This window comes from Brachyhypopomus gauderio, unplaced genomic scaffold (assembly GCF_052324685.1).
Source record: "Brachyhypopomus gauderio isolate BG-103 unplaced genomic scaffold, BGAUD_0.2 sc40, whole genome shotgun sequence".
Taxonomy (NCBI): Eukaryota; Metazoa; Chordata; class Actinopteri; order Gymnotiformes; family Hypopomidae; genus Brachyhypopomus; species Brachyhypopomus gauderio.
In genome coordinates this window covers 3143604-3166889 of record NW_027506868.1, presented here as the reverse complement: position 1 = coordinate 3166889, position 23286 = coordinate 3143604, and the positions used below count along the sequence as shown (strand labels likewise).

The window sequence follows — 23286 nt, the reverse complement described above, 5'->3', positions numbered from 1 at the left end:
CATACATACACACACAGAGAACACACCAAAACAAACACCCACACACACACACACACACACACACACACACACACACACACACAGGAGATAACACACCAAAACAAACACCCACACACACACACACACACAGAGGAGATAACACACCTAAACAAACACCCACACACACACACACAGGAGAGAACACACCAAAACAAACACCCACACACACACACACAGAGGAGAGAACACACTAAAACAAACACCCACACCCACACAGATGAGAGAACACATCAAAACAAACACCCACACACACACACGCACACACCAAAACAAACACCCACACTCTCACACACACACACACACACACAGAGGAGAGAACACACCAAAACAAACACACACACACACAGAGGAGAGAACACACCAAAACAAACAAACACACACACACACCCACACAGGAGCGAACACACCAAAACAAACACCCACACACACACGGAGAACACACCAAAACAAACATACATACATACACAGAGGAGAGAACACACCAAAACAAACACCCACACCCCCACAGATGAGAGAACACACCCCCCCATACACACATACACACACACACACACACACACACACAGAGGAGAGAACACACCAAAACAAACACACACACACACACACGCACACAGGAGATAACACACCAAAACAAACACCCACACACACACACACACACACAGAGGAGATAACACACCAAAACAAACACCCACACACACACAGAGGAGAGAACACACCAAAACAAACATACATACACACACAGAGAGAACACACCAAAACAAACACCCACACACAAACAGAGGAGATAACACACCAAAACAAACACCCACCCACACACACACACACACACACACACACACACACACACACACACACACACACACACACAGAGGAGAGAACACACCAAAACAAACACCCACACACACACACATACACATAAAGGAGAGAACACACTAAAACAAACACCCACACCCACACCGATGAGAGAACAAACCCCCCCCCCCCCATACACACATACACACACACACACACACACACACACACACACAGGAGAGAACACACCAAAACAAACACACACACACAGAGGAGAGAACACACCAAAACAAACAAACACACACACACACCCACACAGGATCGAACACACCAAAACAAACACCCACACACACACGGAGAACACACCAAAACAAACATACATACACACACAGAGGAGAGAACACACCAAAACAAACACCCACACCCCCACAGATGTGTTCACACCCCCCCATACACACATACACACACACACACAGGAGAGAACACACCAAAACAAACACACACACACACACACACACACACACACACACACAGAGGAGAGAACACACCAAAAGAAACACACACACACACACACATGCAGAGGAGAGAACACACCAAAACAAACACCCACACACACAGAACACACCAAAACAAACATACATACACACACAGAGAACACACCAAAACAAACACCCACACACACACACACACACACACACACACACACACACACACACACACACACACACACACACACACACACACAGGAGATAACACACCAAAACAAACACCCACACACACACACACACACACAGAGGGAATAACACACCTAAACAAACACCCACACACACACACAGGAGAGAACACACCAAAACAAACACCCACACACACACACACAGAGGAGAGAACACACTAAAACAAACACCCACACCCACACAGATGAGAGAACACATCAAAGCAAACACCCACACACACACACGCACACACCAAAACAAACACCCACACTCACACACACACACACACACACACACACACACACACACACACACACACACACAGAGGAGAGAACACACCAAAACAAACACACACACACACAGAGGAGAGAACACACCAAAACAAACAAACACACACACACACCCACACAGGAGCGAACACACCAAAACAAACACCCACACACACACGGAGAACACACCAAAACAAACATACATACATACACAGAGGAGAGAACACACCAAAACAAACACCCACACCCCCACAGATGAGAGAACACACCCCCCCATACACACACACACACACACACACACACACACAGAGGAGAGAACACACCAAAACAAACACACACACACACACACACACACACACACACACAGAGGAGAGAACACACCAAAAGAAACACACACACACACACACACATGCAGAGGAGAGAACACACCAAAACAAACACCCACACACACAGAACACACTAAAACAAACATACATACACACACAGAGAGAACACACCAAAACAAACACCCACACACACACACACACACGCACACAGGAGATAACACACCAAAACAAACACCCACACACACACACACACACACACACACACACACAGAGGAGATAACACACCAAAACAAACACCCACACACACACAGAGGAGAGAACACACCAAAACAAACATACATACACACACAGAGAGAACACACCAAAACAAACACCCACACACAAACAGAGGAGATAACACACCAAAACAAACACCCACCCACACACACACACACACACACACACACAGAGGAGAGAACACACCAAAACAAACACCCACACACACACACATACACATAAAGGAGAGAACACACTAAAACAAACACCCACACCCACACCGATGAGAGAACACACCCCCCCCCCCCATACACACATACACACACACACACACACACACAGGAGAGAACACACCAAAACAAACACACACACACAGAGGAGAGAACACACCAAAACAAACAAACACACACACACACCCACACAGGATCGAACACACCAAAACAAACACCCACACACACACGGAGAACACACCAAAACAAACATACATACACACACAGAGGAGAGAACACACCAAAACAAACACCCACACCCCCACAGATGTGTTCACACCCCCCCATACACACATACACACACACACACAGGAGAGAACACACCAAAACAAACACACACACACACACACACAGAGGAGAGAACACACCAAAAGAAACACACACACACACACACACACACATGCAGAGGAGAGAACACACCAAAACAAACACCCACACACACAGAACACACCAAAACAAACATACATACACACACAGAGAACACACCAAAACAAACACCCACACACACACACACCCACACACACACACACACACACACACACACACACACACACAGGAGATAACACACCAAAACAAACACCCACACACACACACACACAGAGGAGATAACACACCTAAACAAACACCCACACACACACACACAGGAGAGAACACACCAAAACAAACACCCACACACACACACACAGAGGAGAGAACACACTAAAACAAACACCCACACCCACACAGATGAGAGAACACATCAAAGCAAACACCCACACACACACACGCACACACCAAAACAAACACCCACACTCACACACACACACACACACACACACACACAGAGGAGAGAACACACCAAAACAAACACACACACACACAGAGGAGAGAACACACCAAAACAAACAAACACACACACACACCCACACAGGAGCGAACACACCAAAACAAACACCCACACACACACGGAGAACACACCAAAACAAACATACATACATACACAGAGGAGAGAACACACCAAAACAAACACCCACACCCCCACAGATGAGAGAACACACCCCCCCCATACACACATACACACACACACACACACACACACACACACACACACACACACACACACACACAGAGGAGAGAACACACCAAAACAAACACACACACACACACACACACACACACAGAGGAGAGAACACACCAAAAGAAACACACACACACACACACATGCAGAGGAGAGAACACACCAAAACAAACACCCACACACACAGAACACACTAAAACAAACATACATACACACACAGAGAGAACACACCAAAACAAACACCCACACACACACACACACACGCACACAGGAGATAACACACCAAAACAAACACCCACACACACACACACACACACACAGAGGAGATAACACACCAAAACAAACACCCACACACACACAGAGGAGAGAACACACCAAAACAAACATACATACACACACAGAGAGAACACACCAAAACAAACACCCACACACAAACAGAGGAGATAACACACCAAAACAAACACCCACCCACACACACACACACACACACACACACACACACACAGAGGAGAGAACACACCAAAACAAACACCCACACACACACACATACACATAAAGGAGAGAACACACTAAAACAAACACCCACACCCACACCGATGAGAGAACAAACCCCCCCCCCCCCATACACACATACACACACACACACACACACACACACACACACACAGGAGAGAACACACCAAAACAAACACACACACACAGAGGAGAGAACACACCAAAACAAACAAACACACACACACAGATGTGTTCACACCCCCCCATACACACATACACACACACACACAGGAGAGAACACACCAAAACAAACACACACACACACACACACAGAGGAGAGAACACACCAAAAGAAACACACACACACACACACACACATGCAGAGGAGAGAACACACCAAAACAAACACCCACACACACAGAACACACCAAAACAAACATACATACACACACAGAGAACACACCAAAACAAACACCCACACACACACACACACACACACACACACACACACACACACACACACACACAGGAGATAACACACCAAAACAAACACCCACACACACACACACACAGAGGAGATAACACACCTAAACAAACACCCACACACACACACACAGGAGAGAACACACCAAAACAAACACCCACACACACCCACACAGATGAGAGAACACATCAAAGCAAACACCCACACACACACACGCACACACCAAAACAAACACCCACACTCACACACACACACACACACACACACACACAGAGGAGAGAACACACCAAAACAAACACACACACACACAGAGGAGAGAACACACCAAAACAAACAAACACACACACACACCCACACAGGAGCGAACACACCAAAACAAACACCCACACACACACGGAGAACACACCAAAACAAACATACATACATACACAGAGGAGAGAACACACCAAAACAAACACCCACACCCCCACAGATGAGAGAACACACCCCCCCCATACACACATACACACACACACACACACACACACACACACACACAGAGGAGAGAACACACCAAAACAAACACACACACACACACACACACACAGAGGAGAGAACACACCAAAAGAAACACACACACACACACACATGCAGAGGAGAGAACACACCAAAACAAACACCCACACACACAGAACACACTAAAACAAACATACATACACACACAGAGAGAACACACCAAAACAAACACCCACACACACACACACACACGCACACAGGAGATAACACACCAAAACAAACACCCACACACACACACACACACACACAGAGGAGATAACACACCAAAACAAACACCCACACACACACAGAGGAGAGAACACACCAAAACAAACATACATACACACACAGAGAGAACACACCAAAACAAACACCCACACACAAACAGAGGAGATAACACACCAAAACAAACACCCACCCACACACACACACACACACACACACACACACACACACACACAGAGGAGAGAACACACCAAAACAAACACCCACACACACACACATACACATAAAGGAGAGAACACACTAAAACAAACACCCACACCCACACCGATGAGAGAACAAACCCCCCCCCCCCATACACACATACACACACACACACACACACACACACACACACACACACACAGGAGAGAACACACCAAAACAAACACACACACACAGAGGAGAGAACACACCAAAACAAACAAACACACACACACACCCACACAGGATCGAACACACCAAAACAAACACCCACACACACACGGAGAACACACCAAAACAAACATACATACACACACAGAGGAGAGAACACACCAAAACAAACACCCACACCCCCACAGATGTGTTCACACCCCCCCATACACACATACACACACACACACAGGAGAGAACACACCAAAACAAACACACACACACACACACACACACACACACACAGAGGAGAGAACACACCAAAAGAAACACACACACACACACACATGCAGAGGAGAGAACACACCAAAACAAACACCCACACACACAGAACACACCAAAACAAACATACATACACACACAGAGAACACACCAAAACAAACACCCACACACACACACACACACACACACACACACACACAGGAGATAACACACCAAAACAAACACCCACACACACACACACACACACACACAGGAGATAACACACCTAAACAAACACCCACACACACACACACAGGAGAGAACACACCAAAACAAACACCCACACACACACACACAGAGGAGAGAACACATCAAAGCAAACACCCACACACACACACGCACACACCAAAACAAACACCCACACTCACACACACACACACACACACACACACACACACACACACACACACACACACACACAGAGGAGAGAACACACCAAAACAAACAAACACACACACACACCCACACAGGAGCGAACACACCAAAACAAACACCCACACCCACACGGAGAACACACCAAAACAAACATACATACATACACAGAGGAGAGAATACACCAAAACAAACACCCACACCCCCACAGATGAGAGAACACACCCCCCCCATACACACATACACACACACACACACACACACACACACACAGAGGAGAGAACACACCAAAACAAACACACACACACACACACACACACACACACAGAGGAGAGAACACACCAAAAGAAACACACACACATGCAGAGGAGAGAACACACCAAAACAAACACCCACACACACAGAACACACTAAAACAAACATACATACACACACAGAGAGAACACACCAAAACAAACACCCACACACACACACACACACACACGCACACAGGAGATAACACACCAAAACAAACACCCACACACACACACACACAGAGGAGATAACACACCAAAACAAACACCCACACACACACAGAGGAGAGAACACACCAAAACAAACACCCACACACACACACACACAGAGGAGAGAACACACTAAAACAAACACCCACACCCACACAGATGAGAGAACACATCAAAGCAAACATCCACACACACACACACACACACACACACCAAAACAAACACCCACACTCACACACACACACACACACAGAGGAGAGAACACACCAAAACAAACACACACACACACACACACACACACACACACACACACACACACACACACACACACAGACACACACACACACACACACACACAGAGGAGAGAACACCATATTTATTGACATACTGGTCATTTAAATAAGATCGAACATTCTTTAAAGAACAGATTACATTACTGATTAATGTTGGTATACTTTATTGATTTAATATTCTTATTCTGAAAGTTATTCATATGTTTCTAGAAGATAAGGAATCTCAGCAACATTCAATCTCGCAAGAAATTCAAATGTCAGTACAAAAATCTAAATGGCCACTTGCACTACAGACAGTACAGTGCTGTGGGTTCTGTGCTGAGAAACACACCCCTTACACCCTCAATAGGATACATACATTAAATGAATATTCATGAGCCTGAGAAACACACCCCTTACACCCTCAATATCATACACACAGTAAATGAATATTCATGAGGCTGCTCCCCATGAGACATGCGCAATGCATGCCATGCAAGGACAAGTTTCAACAAGAGAAATATTACAACACCGATCAGCCATGTGTCAAAGGTCATGTGCATCATCAGCCAATCTCATTGTGTGACAGAAATTTAGTCACTGCAATGAAATGAATCTTCATGAGGTGTATAAAAGCATTCAGCACCACACACACACATACACACCACATACAGTATGCGCACACACAGAGACTCCACGTACACACACACACAAACAGCATACACACACACACACACACACACACACAAACACACGCCACATACAGTACGCACACACACAGACACCACACACACACACACACACACACACACACACACACACAAACACCATGTACACACAAACACCACGTACACACACACATGCCACATACAGTACATACACAGACAAGGTGAGTTGAAAAATTAGTGAAAAGGTGTGAAAAGGTGAGTTTACATCATAAACACGTAAGAGAGGAGTTCAAGCACTTGGACTGCTTTGGTTTTCCAAATAGCGATTTTAATCATTGTTAAATGGCATTGCTGTGCAGTGTGGTGCAATTCTGTGCAATGCTGTGCAGTGCTATGCAGTTCTGTGCAGTGTTATACAGTTATGTGCAGTGCTGTGCAGTTCTGGGCAGTGTTATACAGTTCTGTGCAGTGTTATACACTTATGTGCAGTGCTGTGCAGTTCTGGGCAGTGTTATACAGTTCTGTGAAGTTCTGTGCAGCATTGCAGTGCAATTGACTTTGTTGCACTGTTGGTGTAAACGAGTATAAGGCCAAGACTCTCAAAACCAAAGAAAGAGTGTGTTTCTGTTTCAACCGACTTAAACCATCAGATTAGACCAGCACATTCAGGCTGAGTTCATATCACAAGCTGAATGGAAAACCACAACATAAACTGAATGAATAGCTTCACCCAAACATAAAAGGTGTGAGCCAATCACAAGACACGAGGAGGCAGACAGGAAGTGTGAAGTGTGATCCCCCCGAACCTCATCTCAGAATACACTACATGTCTATCTGTTACTGCAACTTTGTATAATTCACAGTATTATCTGGAACTCACTATTCATGAGAACGTTTTATATACACATAGTCCAGCAGCTCAGGAGGATGGTAGACAAGATAGACTCTAATAATTAATATTATTACTAATAAGACAAAGGGAGACAAGTCTGAAAAAAGCAAACAGCAAATATAATAAGGTAAACAAATATACTAAGATAACAAACATACTAAGATAAACAAATATACTAAGATATTTGTTGTGAATAAAAGAGGCAAAGACAGAACAGAACAGGATTAAACTGATAAACCTGCGTAATGTTAAGAGAGAGGGGGGGGGAGAAAGAAAAAACAAATCAGGATCCCAGGACAGAAGGTCTTTAGAGCAGTAGGCAGGGGAAGAAGAGAGAGAGGAGAGAGAGAGGGGAGAGAGAGAGAAAGGGGGGTGAGAGGGAGAGAGAGAGAGGGGAGAGAGGGGAGAGAGAAGAGAGAGAGGGGGGGGGAGGGGAGAGGAGGGGAGGGGAGGAAAGGGAGAGAGAGGGGAGGGGAGAGAGTGAGGGAGGGAGAGGGGAGAGAGAAGAGAGAGAGAGAGAGAGAGAGAGAGAAAGAGAGAGGGAGGGAGAGGGGAGGGGTTAGAGTACCCATGGCATTCACACTACAGTAAGGCACAGAACAACACTGAGGCTTCCTGGCACCTAGTGGAACCTTCGGCCATTATAACAGTTTTCTTTATTACACAGATAAACAATCAATGTTATGCAGTAAATGTACGGTGACTCAGCTAATCTGAACAGAGACAGAAATTCATTCAATGAACTGAAATATAAAAACCCAGAGAAAAAGAGAGTTATGGTCAGGAAATTAACAACAAAATGAAGTCAAATAAAGAATAAACATCATAAGTGCCATAATGATGCCATAACAATGTCATAACAGTATACAACAGCAGAACTTAAAGCCTGTGAAAGGAGAGAGGAAAGGTCTTAAAAGAGAAGACAGAAGCTCTTAAGAAATCTCACCAAACTAATTCAAGTTAAAGCAAATTAGCATGCAACAGCAGAAAACGATGCATGTATTCCTAAACAGGAAATGATGCATGTATTCCTATAAAGAAAATTATGGCTGTTTTCCTAACTGTAGCCAGAGAAAGGTCAGAGGTCGAGGTCTTTAGGTGCCATGACCTTTTACACGTCCATCCACACTCCTCTCAGCTAATTCTGCTCATTATGTGTATTGTCTCTTTAATTATGTTACCAGTTTTAAAGTTTGCAATAACAAACATTTCAGGCAAATCCATTACCAGCACAACACAGGGGACATGCATGTAGGAGATGCAAACACTCACTACTGAATAAAACCTCCCCATCTGCTCACTACTGAATAAAACCTCCCCATCTGCTCGGTGATGAAAAAAGCTCTGAGAGAAACAAAGGCAGCAGAGACAGTACCAAACACACCAGTGCAGCCTGAGGCAGTGAGGTAGTGGAGTAGAGAGCTGAGGGTAGTGAGTGCAGGAAAAGCAACAGATGACCACAAAACAAAGATGGACATAGAGAGAGAGAGAGAGAGAGAGAGAGAGAAGAGAGAAGAGAAAGAGAAAACAGAGAGAGAGAAGAGAGAGGAGAAAGAGAGAAAAAGCTCTCACAATGAGCAATGAAATCAGACATGAAGCAAAACCACACTGTGTGTGTACGAGCACATGTGTGTGTACGTGTACGTGTGTGTGCATGCATACGTGGGTGTGTATGCGTACGTGGGTGTGTACGCGTACGTGTGTGTACGAGTATGTGTGTGTACACGTACGTGTGTGTGTACGCGTACGTGTGTGTACAAGTATGTGTGTGTACACGTACATGTGTGTGTACGCATACGTGTGTGTATACGAGTATGTGTGGGTGTACGAGTACGTGTGTGTGTATGAGTACATGGGTGTGTACGTGTGTGTGTATAAGTACGTGTGTGTGTACGCGTACATGTGTGTGTACGAGTACGTGAGTGGCCGTCCTGGCTCTAGGAAGTGCCATTAGCGGAGTGTTGTAATTCAGTCCCGGGGGCAGCAGGCGTGTTGGCAGGGGACAAAACTACGTGTGTGGGACTAGAAAGATTGGTTACGTCATGGAGCTGGCTGAGCACGGAGGAGCGGCGCCTCACTGCTCCCTGAAACGAAGCGCTTCTCTTGAAGGTGCTCACTACCTCCATCTGCAGGAGAGAAAGAAGCACATCACACAGACACGCCTCCATGAACAGAATGAATGAGACTGAATGAATGAGTGGTGAAGAGATTTCAGGAGCATATTAGTATAAGAGTATGTGAACATTTAAAGTAACAGTTTTTGTCAAAGGACATGGAGCAGAAGCAATGGTCTTATACCCGGTACAAGACAATAAAAAACAAACAAACAAACAAACAATAATAATAAGAAGAAAAATAGCCAAGAAAAATATGGCAGTGAAAGCAATAATTACCAGCATATGACACCAGAGTCAAAAATGAAAAAGGAGAGAAGGAAACAGCTGGAGACTTAAATAAGATACAGAAGAGATATTAGACTGAGTTAATATCAATCTGAGTTAATATCAATTTGAGTAAGGAAGAAAGAAGAAAAAATGAAGAGAAACACAGGTACTGGTAAGCATACTATATACTATACTATATAGGCAAAACATCTACAACAAATTACACCTTTAGTTAAGTATGACTAGACCAACTATTTATTAGAAGAAAAACAAACAAAGGGACAAAGAGATTGAGAGAGAGAGAGAGAGAGAGAGAGAGAGAGAGAGAGAGTGGGAGAGAGAGAGACAGTGTTACAGCCATTTTGCATACACTTATTATTTTTTATTAGTTAAATTGACGCACCTGAGTTTTTTGGTCACAAGGTTATATGACGTAGGATAGTCTGGGGAAACGCTAGTGGGAAAGCTAGTGGGAGGCTTGGTAAACACATTTTTTTTGACCACGCTTTAATTTGACCATTTTCATAATATGCAGTTAAGAATGACGGATCATGGATTATATCAACATTTCACTTGTACGCAATAAATAACTTTTAATTCAACGGATTCGGAGAGTGTGCGTTAATAATGCCGGGCTTCTCAGCATTGGACGAATGGACAGAACAAAGTAAAAAAAAATGTTCTAGGAGTTTGTGGAGTCACGGAGCGGAAAATGGAATCATGGATCTGTGGGGAAGCTCCGGCCGTGGCGGCGAGTCGTGAGTACACTGGTGTTTGAGTAAGCTTGGGCCGCTGCGCTAAGGAAAGCTTTACAGATCTTCGATTCAGTCTGGGAAAAGACAGAATAATGCTGGGACACGTAATGAACGAGGATGAGGAGGTCATCAAAAGAGAAAAACAATTGTTTAAATTAATTGCATCTCGTAGAGGAAAACTGGGTGTCCTTACACGAAAAAGCAATGAAATAAATGCCTTAATAGAAGCTGGCGACACCGTAGATGTGACGCTGGGAGCGCAGCGAAGGACGAGACACGGATCCCTCTTGTGGCAACAGACGTCACTTTTATTGAGACAATAATAGCACAGTAAGTGCACAGCTAACATTGAAACACGCACACACAATGTGTAAACTTAGACAACGACGAGCACAAGACACTGCGCGAACGCACATTAAATAGACAGACCACATCAACCCCACGTGATGACGAGACGAGACACAGGTGAGACGGATAATGACAAGACGCACCCGCACCCACAGAGAGACACTGACGCAGACGAATAGACGCAGACAACGTTAACACACGCCCCAAAGGAAGGGTTCGGGGACCGTAGCGTGACAGACACCCCCACCAAGGGCACTACCCGTCCCGGGGTGCCAACAGGACCGAGTGCCCCGAACCCACGTCGATGGGCGGATCCGAAGCACCCAGTCCTGCGTCTGGGAGATGACCGCCCTCGGTGGAGAGTCCGCCACCAACAGCTTAGAACACCCTCCCTGGGAAGACCGGGGAAAACACGTTAGACACGTTTAACGGGACGGACACAAACACACAAACAGGAACACTTACACACAGAGGAACAAACGGGAAAAAGGGGTTCGGTACACATACGGGCAGACTCACGAACACTGGGACAGACACACACGAAACAGGCGCCAGACTACGCGCCAGGAGTAGAGCGATAAGGGGAGAGAGATCGGGAGCTGCAGGTGCTGCAGCGAACGGTCCTCCTCCAGGCTTTGCTGCGCCGGGTGCAGCGCGGCGGGCGGACGCGCCGGGTGCAGCGCGGCGGGCGGACGCGCCTCTGGCCTCTGGGGGAATGCTGTCTCAGCTACCCACCCTTGCTGGTAAGTACATTCCATACATCTATCCTATGTTGCACTTCTAGGTTGCACATAAACACACACTCACACACACCCATACATCGCACTCATCTGTACTATATGTATTTGGTTTACTTTCTGTACTTCTTTGCAGTGGTCATTTGAGCTGGTTGCGTGTTTTATTTTATTAATATTTTATTAATATTATTATTATTATTATTTTATTATTATTTTTTTTTTCTTCTTTTCTTTTCCTTCTCCTTTCTTCTCCTACCTCTGTCTTTTCCCTTTTTATTATTTCTCTCCCCCTCTTTTTTTGGTCCACCTAACCCCAATAATTATCACTTTGCATATTGTTATCACTATATATTGTTATCACTACACTATATATTATACAGAATTGTTATAATTGCCATTTAAATCTGTACATAAAAACAAAGTTGTCCTCCAAAGATGGGGGGGTGGAGGTGGGCCAAAAAAAAAAAAAAAAGTATCCAAGTTGCCTGAACTATACATTTTATGCTTTATGAAGTAAATTCAAAATATACAGAATATAATTAAGTAATTGTGCATTTTATTTGCATGTCAAAAAGTAAACATAAAATATTACCAAACAGGCATATGAGAGCTGCTTTATAAATGTAATAAAAATTGAAACGTCGTCGAGTCAGGAGTACAAGAATGAGCCATGACACCAACGTTAGCTCAATGCTAATTTATTAGCAATACGCTAACGGCAAAACCACACTGGTTCTAAGGGAGGGGGGACACTAACATGCATACAACACACATCCAGGGAAACGGGAGAACTGACCGCGGAGCTGTATGTGGTTGGAAAAAGTATCTAAAAAAGTACTTAATTAGATTGGGCTTCAGCAAATGCTTAATTACTACGCAGATCTAGCTAGCTAGGTAGCTAACGTTAGTCCGCATGCTAACAGTTTGCCGACGTGAGGTAGTTAAATTCCAAACGGACAGTTAACACGTCGTTAATCGGTAGCTTGTCCTTGCCAACCACAACAGTATTAACACTAACATTACTAAACTCATAGCAAAGTTAAAACACTGAAAAACAACTTGTTGGCTTAGCTCTAGTTTTGATAACTATACGTTTGGAAAATATGTTGAAATACGACCTAGTTCAAAATTCAAACTCAACAAACACCACCAAGTTAGTTGTGTTAGCTTAGTAAAGATCCACATTAACTTCACTCAGTGAACGTTTGAAGTCCTCTAGTTAAATGGTGAAACGCTGGGTCTTCATTTTAGTTTTGGTGCAGAAGGCGCCAAGAAAATCTTCTCTCGAGCATGCGCATTAGCTTCACCACTACCACTATTGCTCGCCCAACACAGTTTTTTACTTTGGACTTGACATGTTGACTGAGAACCATAATGCTCATTCACTGAACACAAAATATTAAGTTGAATGGTAAAAATGCAGCAGCTGATGGCACAACTCGTTTTTTGTTTTTGGAGTAACTATTTTTATGTTTCATGCTTTGCCCACATACATTTTTATATTCACAGAACATAAGCAAACAAAGATTTTTTACAGTGTGGACAAGGCTCTGAAATGGCCCGCTATTAGGGCAGAGGATGCAGTCGGTCTTAGATCTTATGCGATCTTCCTGAGAAGCTGCCATAACACAATGCAAGATATGGGTTATGTTGTAGATCTTGAAACCCCATCCAATTTAAAGATGATTGTGTCAAAATTACCGTTTAAACTTAGGGATAAATGGAGAACAGTTGTTTGTAACAACTATGTTTAAAGATTTACTTGCTTTCATTGATATGCAGTGTCGCTCAATGCTGGATCCAATCTTCGGAGAAATTCAAAGTCCAACAAATAAATCTCAGGAGACAAAAATGCAAAATAAAGTTGCTTCAAAGACAAACAGCAGGGGGAGCAGTTTTGCTATGGCTGTCGCACCAATGTCACTTTCTGAGCGTACCAGTCTGCAGTATCAGACTAATGACAAAGCTCCTGATTCAGTTTGCAGCTTAAGTGCCTTTACAAAACCCTGCATGTTTTGTAACAGAAATCATTCACTGGAAATTTGTGAGACGTTCAAAGCCAAATTAAATAAGGAAAAGGTTGAGTTCCTGAAGGCCAATGGAATGTGCTTTGGATGCTTACAAAAAGGACACATGAGCAAAAGTTGCCAGAAACGCATGTCCTGCAGTGTGTGTAAACAAACACACCCAACTATTTTGCACATACAAATAAAGGAGAAACAAAATAAACGAAATGATAAAGAACCAGTAGATGTTAATGCAGTTGTCTCCTTCGTAACTGGTGGCTATACTGGGGCCGGAACTGGGGCTGGCATGGAAGAGTGCACCCTGGCTATCGTACCTGTTAAGGTGAAAATGGAAAAAGGAACAAAATGCATACAAACATATGCTTTCCTTGATCCTGGCAGTTCAGCAACATTTTGCACTGAGGAGTTATCCATGCAACTTAATGCTCATGGTAAGAAAACAAGAATGGGCCAGAAAAAGGCAATAAGCAGCTGTAGAATTACTGGCATAGAAGTTGCAGCATTTGACAGTGACCAATTCCTTAAACTACCTGATGTATTTACACAGACTTCAATTCCAGTTACATGCGACAACATTCCAAAAGAGATAGACATAAATGCATGGCCTTACCTTAAGGATGTTAAACTGACACCAATCGATGCTAGCATTGGGCTGCTAATAGGTGTCAATGCACCAAAAGCCTTGGAACCTTGGCAAATAATAAACAGTGTGGGTGATGGACCCTATGCTGTTAAGACCCTTCTTGGCTGGGTTGTCAATGGCCCACTTGGCTTTGGAGCAAATGGAAAGGATAATTACTCTGTACAGGTCAATAGGATATCTATTGCGAATCTGGAAAGCTTGTTAATAGAACAATACAATCATGAATTCATGGAACAGCATCATGGAGAAAAGTACGAATTGTCGCAAGAAGATCAGCGGTTTTTGAAGATAGCTTCAGAGTCAGCTGAACTTAAAAATGGTCACTATCACTTGAGACTTCCGTTTCGCAATCCCAATGTGATGATGCCCAACAATAAGCAAATAGTTCACCAAAGATCTCAGCATCTGTTAAAGAAGTTTGCAAAGAATCCAGCATTCTATGACGAATATAATACCTTTATGAATGACATCATGACTAAAGGATACGCTGAAACTGTTCCCAAAAGTGAGTTGCAGCCTGAGACTGGAAGAGTGTGGTATGTGCCACATCATGGTGTTTATCATCATCGCAAAAAGACACTGCGTGTGGTGTTTGATTGTGCAGCAGTGTTTGGTGGAACCTCTCTAACCAAAGAACTGCTCCAGGGCCCTGATCTGACAAATACCCTGCTGGGTGTATTGCTTCGCTTTCGTCAAGGCCCCGTTGCCTTCATTACAGATATAGAAGGGATGTTTCATCAGGTCCGGGTAGCAAAGCAAGACCTTCACTTCTTGCGCTTTCTTTGGTGGCCAAACGGAGACCTTTCTAAGGATCTTGAAGATCACAGAATGACTGTGCATGTTTTTGGAGCCGTATCATCACCAAGCTGTGCAACTTTTGCTTTGCTTAAAACAGCAGATGATCATCAAGATGAATATGCAGAAGAGGTAACAAATACCATTCGACAAAACTTTTATGTCGATGATTGTTTGAAAGCTGTTGACAGTAAAGAGCAGGCTGTGTTTTTATATCAACAGCTCACTGAACTATGCTCAAGAGGTGGCTTTCGATTGAATAAGTGGATCAGCAATGAACGTGCTATGCTCTCTGCCATTCCTGAAAAGGATAAAGTAAAGGCAGTGAGAACCCTGGATCTAATGAAGGAGCAACTACCAATGGAAAGAGCACTTGGGGTACAGTGGGATGCTGAAAAGGATGTCTTTATATTTTGCATAGCCATCAAGCCACATCAAATAACAAGAAGGGGCATTTTGTCCATCGTTTGCTCGATTTATGACCCCTTAGGCTTTCTGGCGCCCACTGTGGCAAAACAAATTGTACAAACATTATGTAAACTGAAGCTCGGCTGGGATGAGAAAATACCACAAGACGTAGCATGCACATGGGAGAAGTGGCTTGCGTTGCTTCACCTTCTCGATGCTTTTAGCGTTGACAGAAGTTTTTATCCTAAAGGCTTTGGTTATATTACATGTGCACGGCTGCATCATTTCTGTGATGCTAGTGAGGTGGGCTACGGCGCAGTCTCCTACCTTCAGCTCACAAACGCTAAGAATGAGGTCCATGTGTCTTTTGTTTTTGGAAAAGCTAAAGTAGCACCATTAAAGTGTACTACTATTCCCAGATTGGAGCTAGCAGCAGCTGTTCTAGCTGTACGACTGGATCATATGTTGGAAACAGAGTTGCAATTCTCTTTAGTAGAGTCTGTTTTTTGGTCAGATAGCAAAACAGTTCTACAGTACATTGCAAACACAAGCAAAAGATTCAAGACTTACGTTGCAAATCGAGTCTCGATTATTCACTCCCTGTCAAAGGTGAATCAGTGGACATATATTTCTTCAAATGAGAACCCAGCCGATGCAGCTTCACGTGGCTTATCAGCTAAAGCTTTTCTTCAGTGCAAAACATGGATAACTGGACCAGCGTTTCTTCATGACCTCTCTCCTTGGCCAGGAACAGTTAAAATGGACGTTGTCCAAGACAATGATCCTGAGATCAAACAAAAAACCTTTGTTAATACTGCAACTGTTGAGCTTATGGAAGAGTCTTGTTCCATGAGAAGGCTACTTTGATATTTTTCCAATTGGAAAAGCCTGAAACGGGCAGTGGCCTGGCTCTTAAAGTTCAAAGACACACTGAAACACAGATGTGAGGAAGGAAAAAGAACAAACAACGCAGATTAAAAAATCTGTTCCAATGTTGACAAAAAAGGACTGACTAATCAACTTTTGTTGGAGGATCTTGACAAAGCAGAGAAGTCAATCATTGTACTGGTGCAAAGACAACACTTCTCAGAGGAAATCTCAGATCTGAGCAATGGAAAATCCATAAAGAAATGCAGTCATCTACGTAAACTGGATCCTGAAATATCAGATGGTATCCTTAGAGTAGGTGGTCGGCTGAGCAAATCCGCATTACCTGAAGAGGCAAAATATCCTGCCATTTTACCTAAGAATAGCAATGTCTCAGAACTTGTTCTCCGTTATGTACATGAGAAAGTTGGCCATAGCGGTCGAAATCACATGCTGTCCACACTTCGACGACAGTATTGGATACCTCATGCTAACTCCTTGGCTAGAAAGATCATCAAAGAATGCATGACATGCCGTCGACGGTATCAGAAACCAGGAGAACAAAAAATGTCGGACCTTCCATCTGACAGACTTTCAACGGATCTACCTCCATTCACTTTGGTCGGAATGGATTACTTTGGACCTATTGAGGTTAAAAGAGGAAGACATACCATTAAAAGATATGGTGTTCTTTTCACATGTTTAACATGTCGTGCTATCCACTTAGAAGTGGCTCATTCTCTTGACACAGATTCCTGTATCAATGCAATAAGAAGGTTTATTTGTCGAAGGGGACAAGTCAAAGAAATAAGGTCAGATAATGGAACGAACTTCATAGGTGCAAACCGTGAGCTAAAACAAGCCATGCAAAACTTTAATCAAAATACAGTCAAGACAACACTTGCACAGGATGGCATAAAATGGACTTTTAATCCACCTTATGGAGCACACCATGGTGGCGTCTGGGAACGTCTTGTACAGCAGATTAAAAGGATCCTGTGTTCTGTCATTAAGCAACAGACAGTTGATGATGAATCTCTCAGCACCATATTTTGTGAAGTTGAGGCTATTCTGAATGATCGACCAATAACATCGTCCAGTGATGACCCACACGATCTTGAGGCACTAACACCAAACCACCTACTGCTGTTGAAAGTGAATCCCACTCTACCACCTGGATTGTTTGATAAACAGGAGACTTACGGAAGACGACGGTGGAAACAGGTTCAATATATTAGTGATCTGTTTTGGAAAAGATGGGCCAAAGAGTATCTTCCTTTAATGCAGCTCCGTTAAAAATGGCATAAACCACGCCGAAGTTTCTCAGTCGGGGACCTAGTCCTAATAGTAGACGATTCAGCCCCTAGAAATTCATGGTGTACAGGAAGGATTGTGGAAACTATGCTAGACGTCAATGGGTTTGTGCGCAAAGTACGTGTCAAAACACGAACTAATGAATTGGAAAGGCCCATCACCAAGTTATGCCTTTTACTCGAGGCTGAACATATGTAAAGGCTTTTAGTGGTTTAGACTTTTGCTAAATGGACACATTAATGTATCAGTCGTGGTATGTATAATTCCTGGCTTCGAACCGTGGATGCTTAAAGAGAAAGATCGAATGGACATTCACAATGAACTTTGAGAACTGTATTTAAATGGAACTGTGTTCTGATGTGTGGCTATGTGATGTGTGGCTATGATACCTATATTGTGGGACAATGTCGGAAATTATATGACTGTGTACATTTGTGGTAATTTTGTTATACCAAAATTAGGGGCCGGAATGTTACAGCCATTTTGCATACACTTATTATTTTTTATTAGTTAAATTGACGCACCTGAGTTTTTTGGTCACAAGGTTATATACAAAGTAAGGGATTTATTTAATGATAAAGCTCTGTATATGCTGTATAATGCAATAATTGCTCCACACCTGAACTACTGTATTGAAGTCTGGGGTAAAGCATGCAAAACTATTATCAATCCTATAATAACTTTACAGAAAAGGGCTGTACGAATAATCACCAGAAAACTTTACAGTCACCCATCAAATACACTGTTTTATCAGCTAAAATTATTGAAGTTAAATGATTTGGTTGATCTGAATATTTTATTGTTAATGTATAATGCGATAGAGAGTGGGAGAGAGACAGAGAGAGTGAGTGAGAGAGAGTGAGTGATAGAGAGTGAGTGAGTGAGAGAGATAGAGAGTGAGTGAGTGAGAGTAAGTGAGAGAGAGATAGAGAGAATGAGTGAGAGTGAGTGAGTGAGAGAGAGAGGGAGAGAAAACGAGAGAGAGTGGCATTACCTGTGTTTGGATGCGGTTTAGTCCTCTGAACCACAAGATCTGGCCTCGTTTCAGTTCCCTCTCTGCATGGTCAATCTCATCCTCATCCTCAGCCAAATCTGCATCCATGATGTCATCAGCTGCCAGCCCATGGCCCGCCTCCTTCAGACACTTCAGCTGGCTGGTTGGCACTGAGGAAATCAACTACATGCACAATTACAGGTTGTATTCCCTGATGGGGGCAAATAGTAAACATACTACCAGTAATAACAGGCTGTATTCCCTAACGGGGGGCCAAGGGTAAACATGATACCAGCAATAACAGGCTGTATTCCCTGACGGGGGCCAAAGGTAAACATGATACCAGTAATAACAGGCTGTATTCCCTGACGGGGGCCAAGAGTAAACATAATACCAGTAATAACAGGCTGTATTCCTTGACGGGGGCCAAGGGTAAACATGATACCAGCAATAACAGGCTGTATTCCCTGACGGGGGGCCAAGGGTAAACATGATACCAGTAATAACAGGCTGTATTCCCTGACGGGGGGCCAAGGGTAAACATGATACCAGTAATAACAAGCTGTATTCCCTGACGGGGGGCCAAGGGTAAACATGATACCAGTAATAACAGGCTGTATTCCCTAACGGGGGTGAAGAGTAAACATGATACCAGCAATAACAGGCTGTATTCCCTGACGGGGGGCCAAGGGTAAACATGATACCAGTAATAACAGGCTGTATTCCCTGACGGGGGGCCAAGGGTAAACATGATACCAGTAATAACAGGCTGTATTCCGTGAGGGGGGCCAAGGGTAAACATGATACCAGTAATAACAGGCTGTATTCCCTGACGGGGGCCAAGGGTAAACATGATACCAGTAATAACAGGCTGTATTCCCTGACAGGGACAATAGTAAACATGATACCAGTAAGAACAGGCTGTATTCCTTGACGCGGGCCAAGAGTAAACATAATACCAGTAATAACAGGCTGTATTCCCTGACGGGAGCCAAAGGTAAACATGTAACCAGTAATAACAGGCTGTATTCCCTGACGGGGGCCAAAAGTAAACATAATACCAGTAATAACAGGCTGTATTCTCTGACTGTGGAACACACAGCAGGAATAATAAGCTGCAGTACTATGTTATTATTGGTGTAGTACGTTTATTATTGCTGTAGTACAATGTTATTATTGCTGTAGTACTATGTTATTATTGCTGTAGTACCGTACTATGTTATTACTGCTGTAGTACTGTACTATTTTATTACTGTTGTAGTACCATATTATTACTGCTGTAGTAATAATAATAATAATAATACATTATATTTAATAGCGCCTTTCTAACACTCAAGGACACTTTACAATTACAACAGCAAGAAAAAATAAATAAATTCATACATAAAATACAAGTAAGAGAAACAATAAAAATATGACACAGTAAAACATGGATCAGTTAAACATTAAAAGCAATCTTGTACAGGTGAGTCTTTAATGAGGATCTGAACTGTAGAAGTGAGTTTATGTTCCTTATGTCAGGTGGCAGCGAATTCCAAAGCCGGGGAGCAGAGCGACTGAAAGCTCTACTCCCCATGGTGGTGAGACGGGCAGAGGGGACAGTCAGGTGAACAGAGGAGGAAGATCTGAGAGTGCGAGATGGAATAGCGACAGTGAGAAGATTAGAGAGATAGGGTGGGGCAAGGTTATGGATGGCTTTGAAAGTGAGTAGAAGAATTTTACAGTCTACACGGAATTTGATTGGGAGCCAGTGGAGCTGAGACAGTACAGGAGTGATATGGTGGAATGAAGGGGTTTTTGTGATGATACGGGCAGCTGAGTTTTGAACCAATTGAAGCTTATGGAGAGATTTGTGTGGAAGACCAAAAAGCAGGGAATTGCAATAGTCAAGGCGGGAAGTGACGAGGCTGTGCACAAGGATGGCAGAGGTATATGGTGTGAGGGCAGGACGTAGGCGACTGATATTACGTAGATGAAAGTAGGCGGACTGGGTAATTTTATTGATATGTGATTTAAACGATAAAGAGTTGTCGAGGATGACACCCAGGCTTTTTATCTGAGAGGAAGGGAAAACAGATGTATTATCAATGTCAATGGAGGGACTGTTAATTTTAGAGAGTGTTGATTTAGTGCCAACAAGTAGAACCTCGGTTTTATCACTGTTTAGTTTTAGCAGATTTGCAGTGAACCAGGATTTTATTTCCGTCAAACAATCAGTAAGAGTGGAGAGTGGGACATGGAGAGTGGGTTTACAGGAAAAATAGAGCTGGGTGTCATCAGCATAACAATGGAAACTAATGTTGTGCTTACGAAAGATATGGCCAAGAGGAAGGAGGTAGATAATGAAAAGAAGGGGCCCCAAAACAGAACCCTGGGGCACACCTGAAGTAACAGGGAAAGGTTGAGAAGTAAATGTATTGATATGAACGAACTGAGTGCGGCAAGAGAGATATGATTTAAACCAGTTTAGGGGAGTTTGAGTGATACCAATGGAAGATAGTCTGTTTAGGAGGGTGGTGTGGCAGATGGTGTCGAATGCTGCACTTAAGTCAAGGAGGATAAGGATGGAGAGTAATCCTGAATCTGCCGCCATAAGGAGGTCATTGGTGACTTTTATAAGGGCAGTTTCCGTGGTGTGTAGTGGACGAAATCCAGATTGGAACTGTAACGTTTCACGGGGCGGGGAGATTAGCAGGAGTGATGCAAGTGCAAATAAGAAAGATTTAATGGAAAGACAGTGGTAAACCAAAGGACAAAACACAGAAGGCAAAAGGGTAGCTACACTAAACAAAGGAGAAGACACCACTAATCAGGTAAGCTATATAACTGGGAATGTAACGTATGAGGACATAACAACTAACAACTACATACATATACGGGGAGAACATTACACAGGAGAAGCAATGACTACAGGGGCAACAAGGAAGAAGCGAACTACCGCATAAACAAAACAATAAACAGGCAAAGAGATAACAAACACCAATGGCTACTAATGATGGGGAACACAACAATGAAACACAAGCACATAACCTAAAGAGACATAACCCAAACAAACAAGGACTAGGAGTGACACTAAGAGCAAGAACAAAAGACAAGGCATGAACAAACAAGAAGTCAGACAGAGAGAACCGAGGGACT

The 23286-nt window shown here is 43.4% G+C and overlaps 1 protein-coding gene across 7 annotated transcripts in view; it reads right to left on the bottom strand.

Annotated features, from left to right (window-relative positions):
- atp2b3a (ATPase plasma membrane Ca2+ transporting 3a) overlaps positions 1-23286 on the bottom strand; it is a 66531-nt gene that overhangs the window by 8572 nt on the left and 34673 nt on the right. For 5 of the 7 annotated variants that reach the window (XM_076985347.1, XM_076985346.1, XM_076985348.1 and 2 more), the window contains 2 exons: positions 20149-20331; positions 10916-11002 (listed from right to left, as the gene is read on the bottom strand). In XM_076985347.1, coding sequence (XP_076841462.1) covers positions 10916-11002; positions 20149-20331 — 270 coding nt within the window. The remainder of the gene's footprint in view (positions 1-10915; positions 11003-20148; positions 20332-23286) is intronic. The other 2 variants (XM_076985350.1, XM_076985351.1) reach the window with 1 other exon arrangement.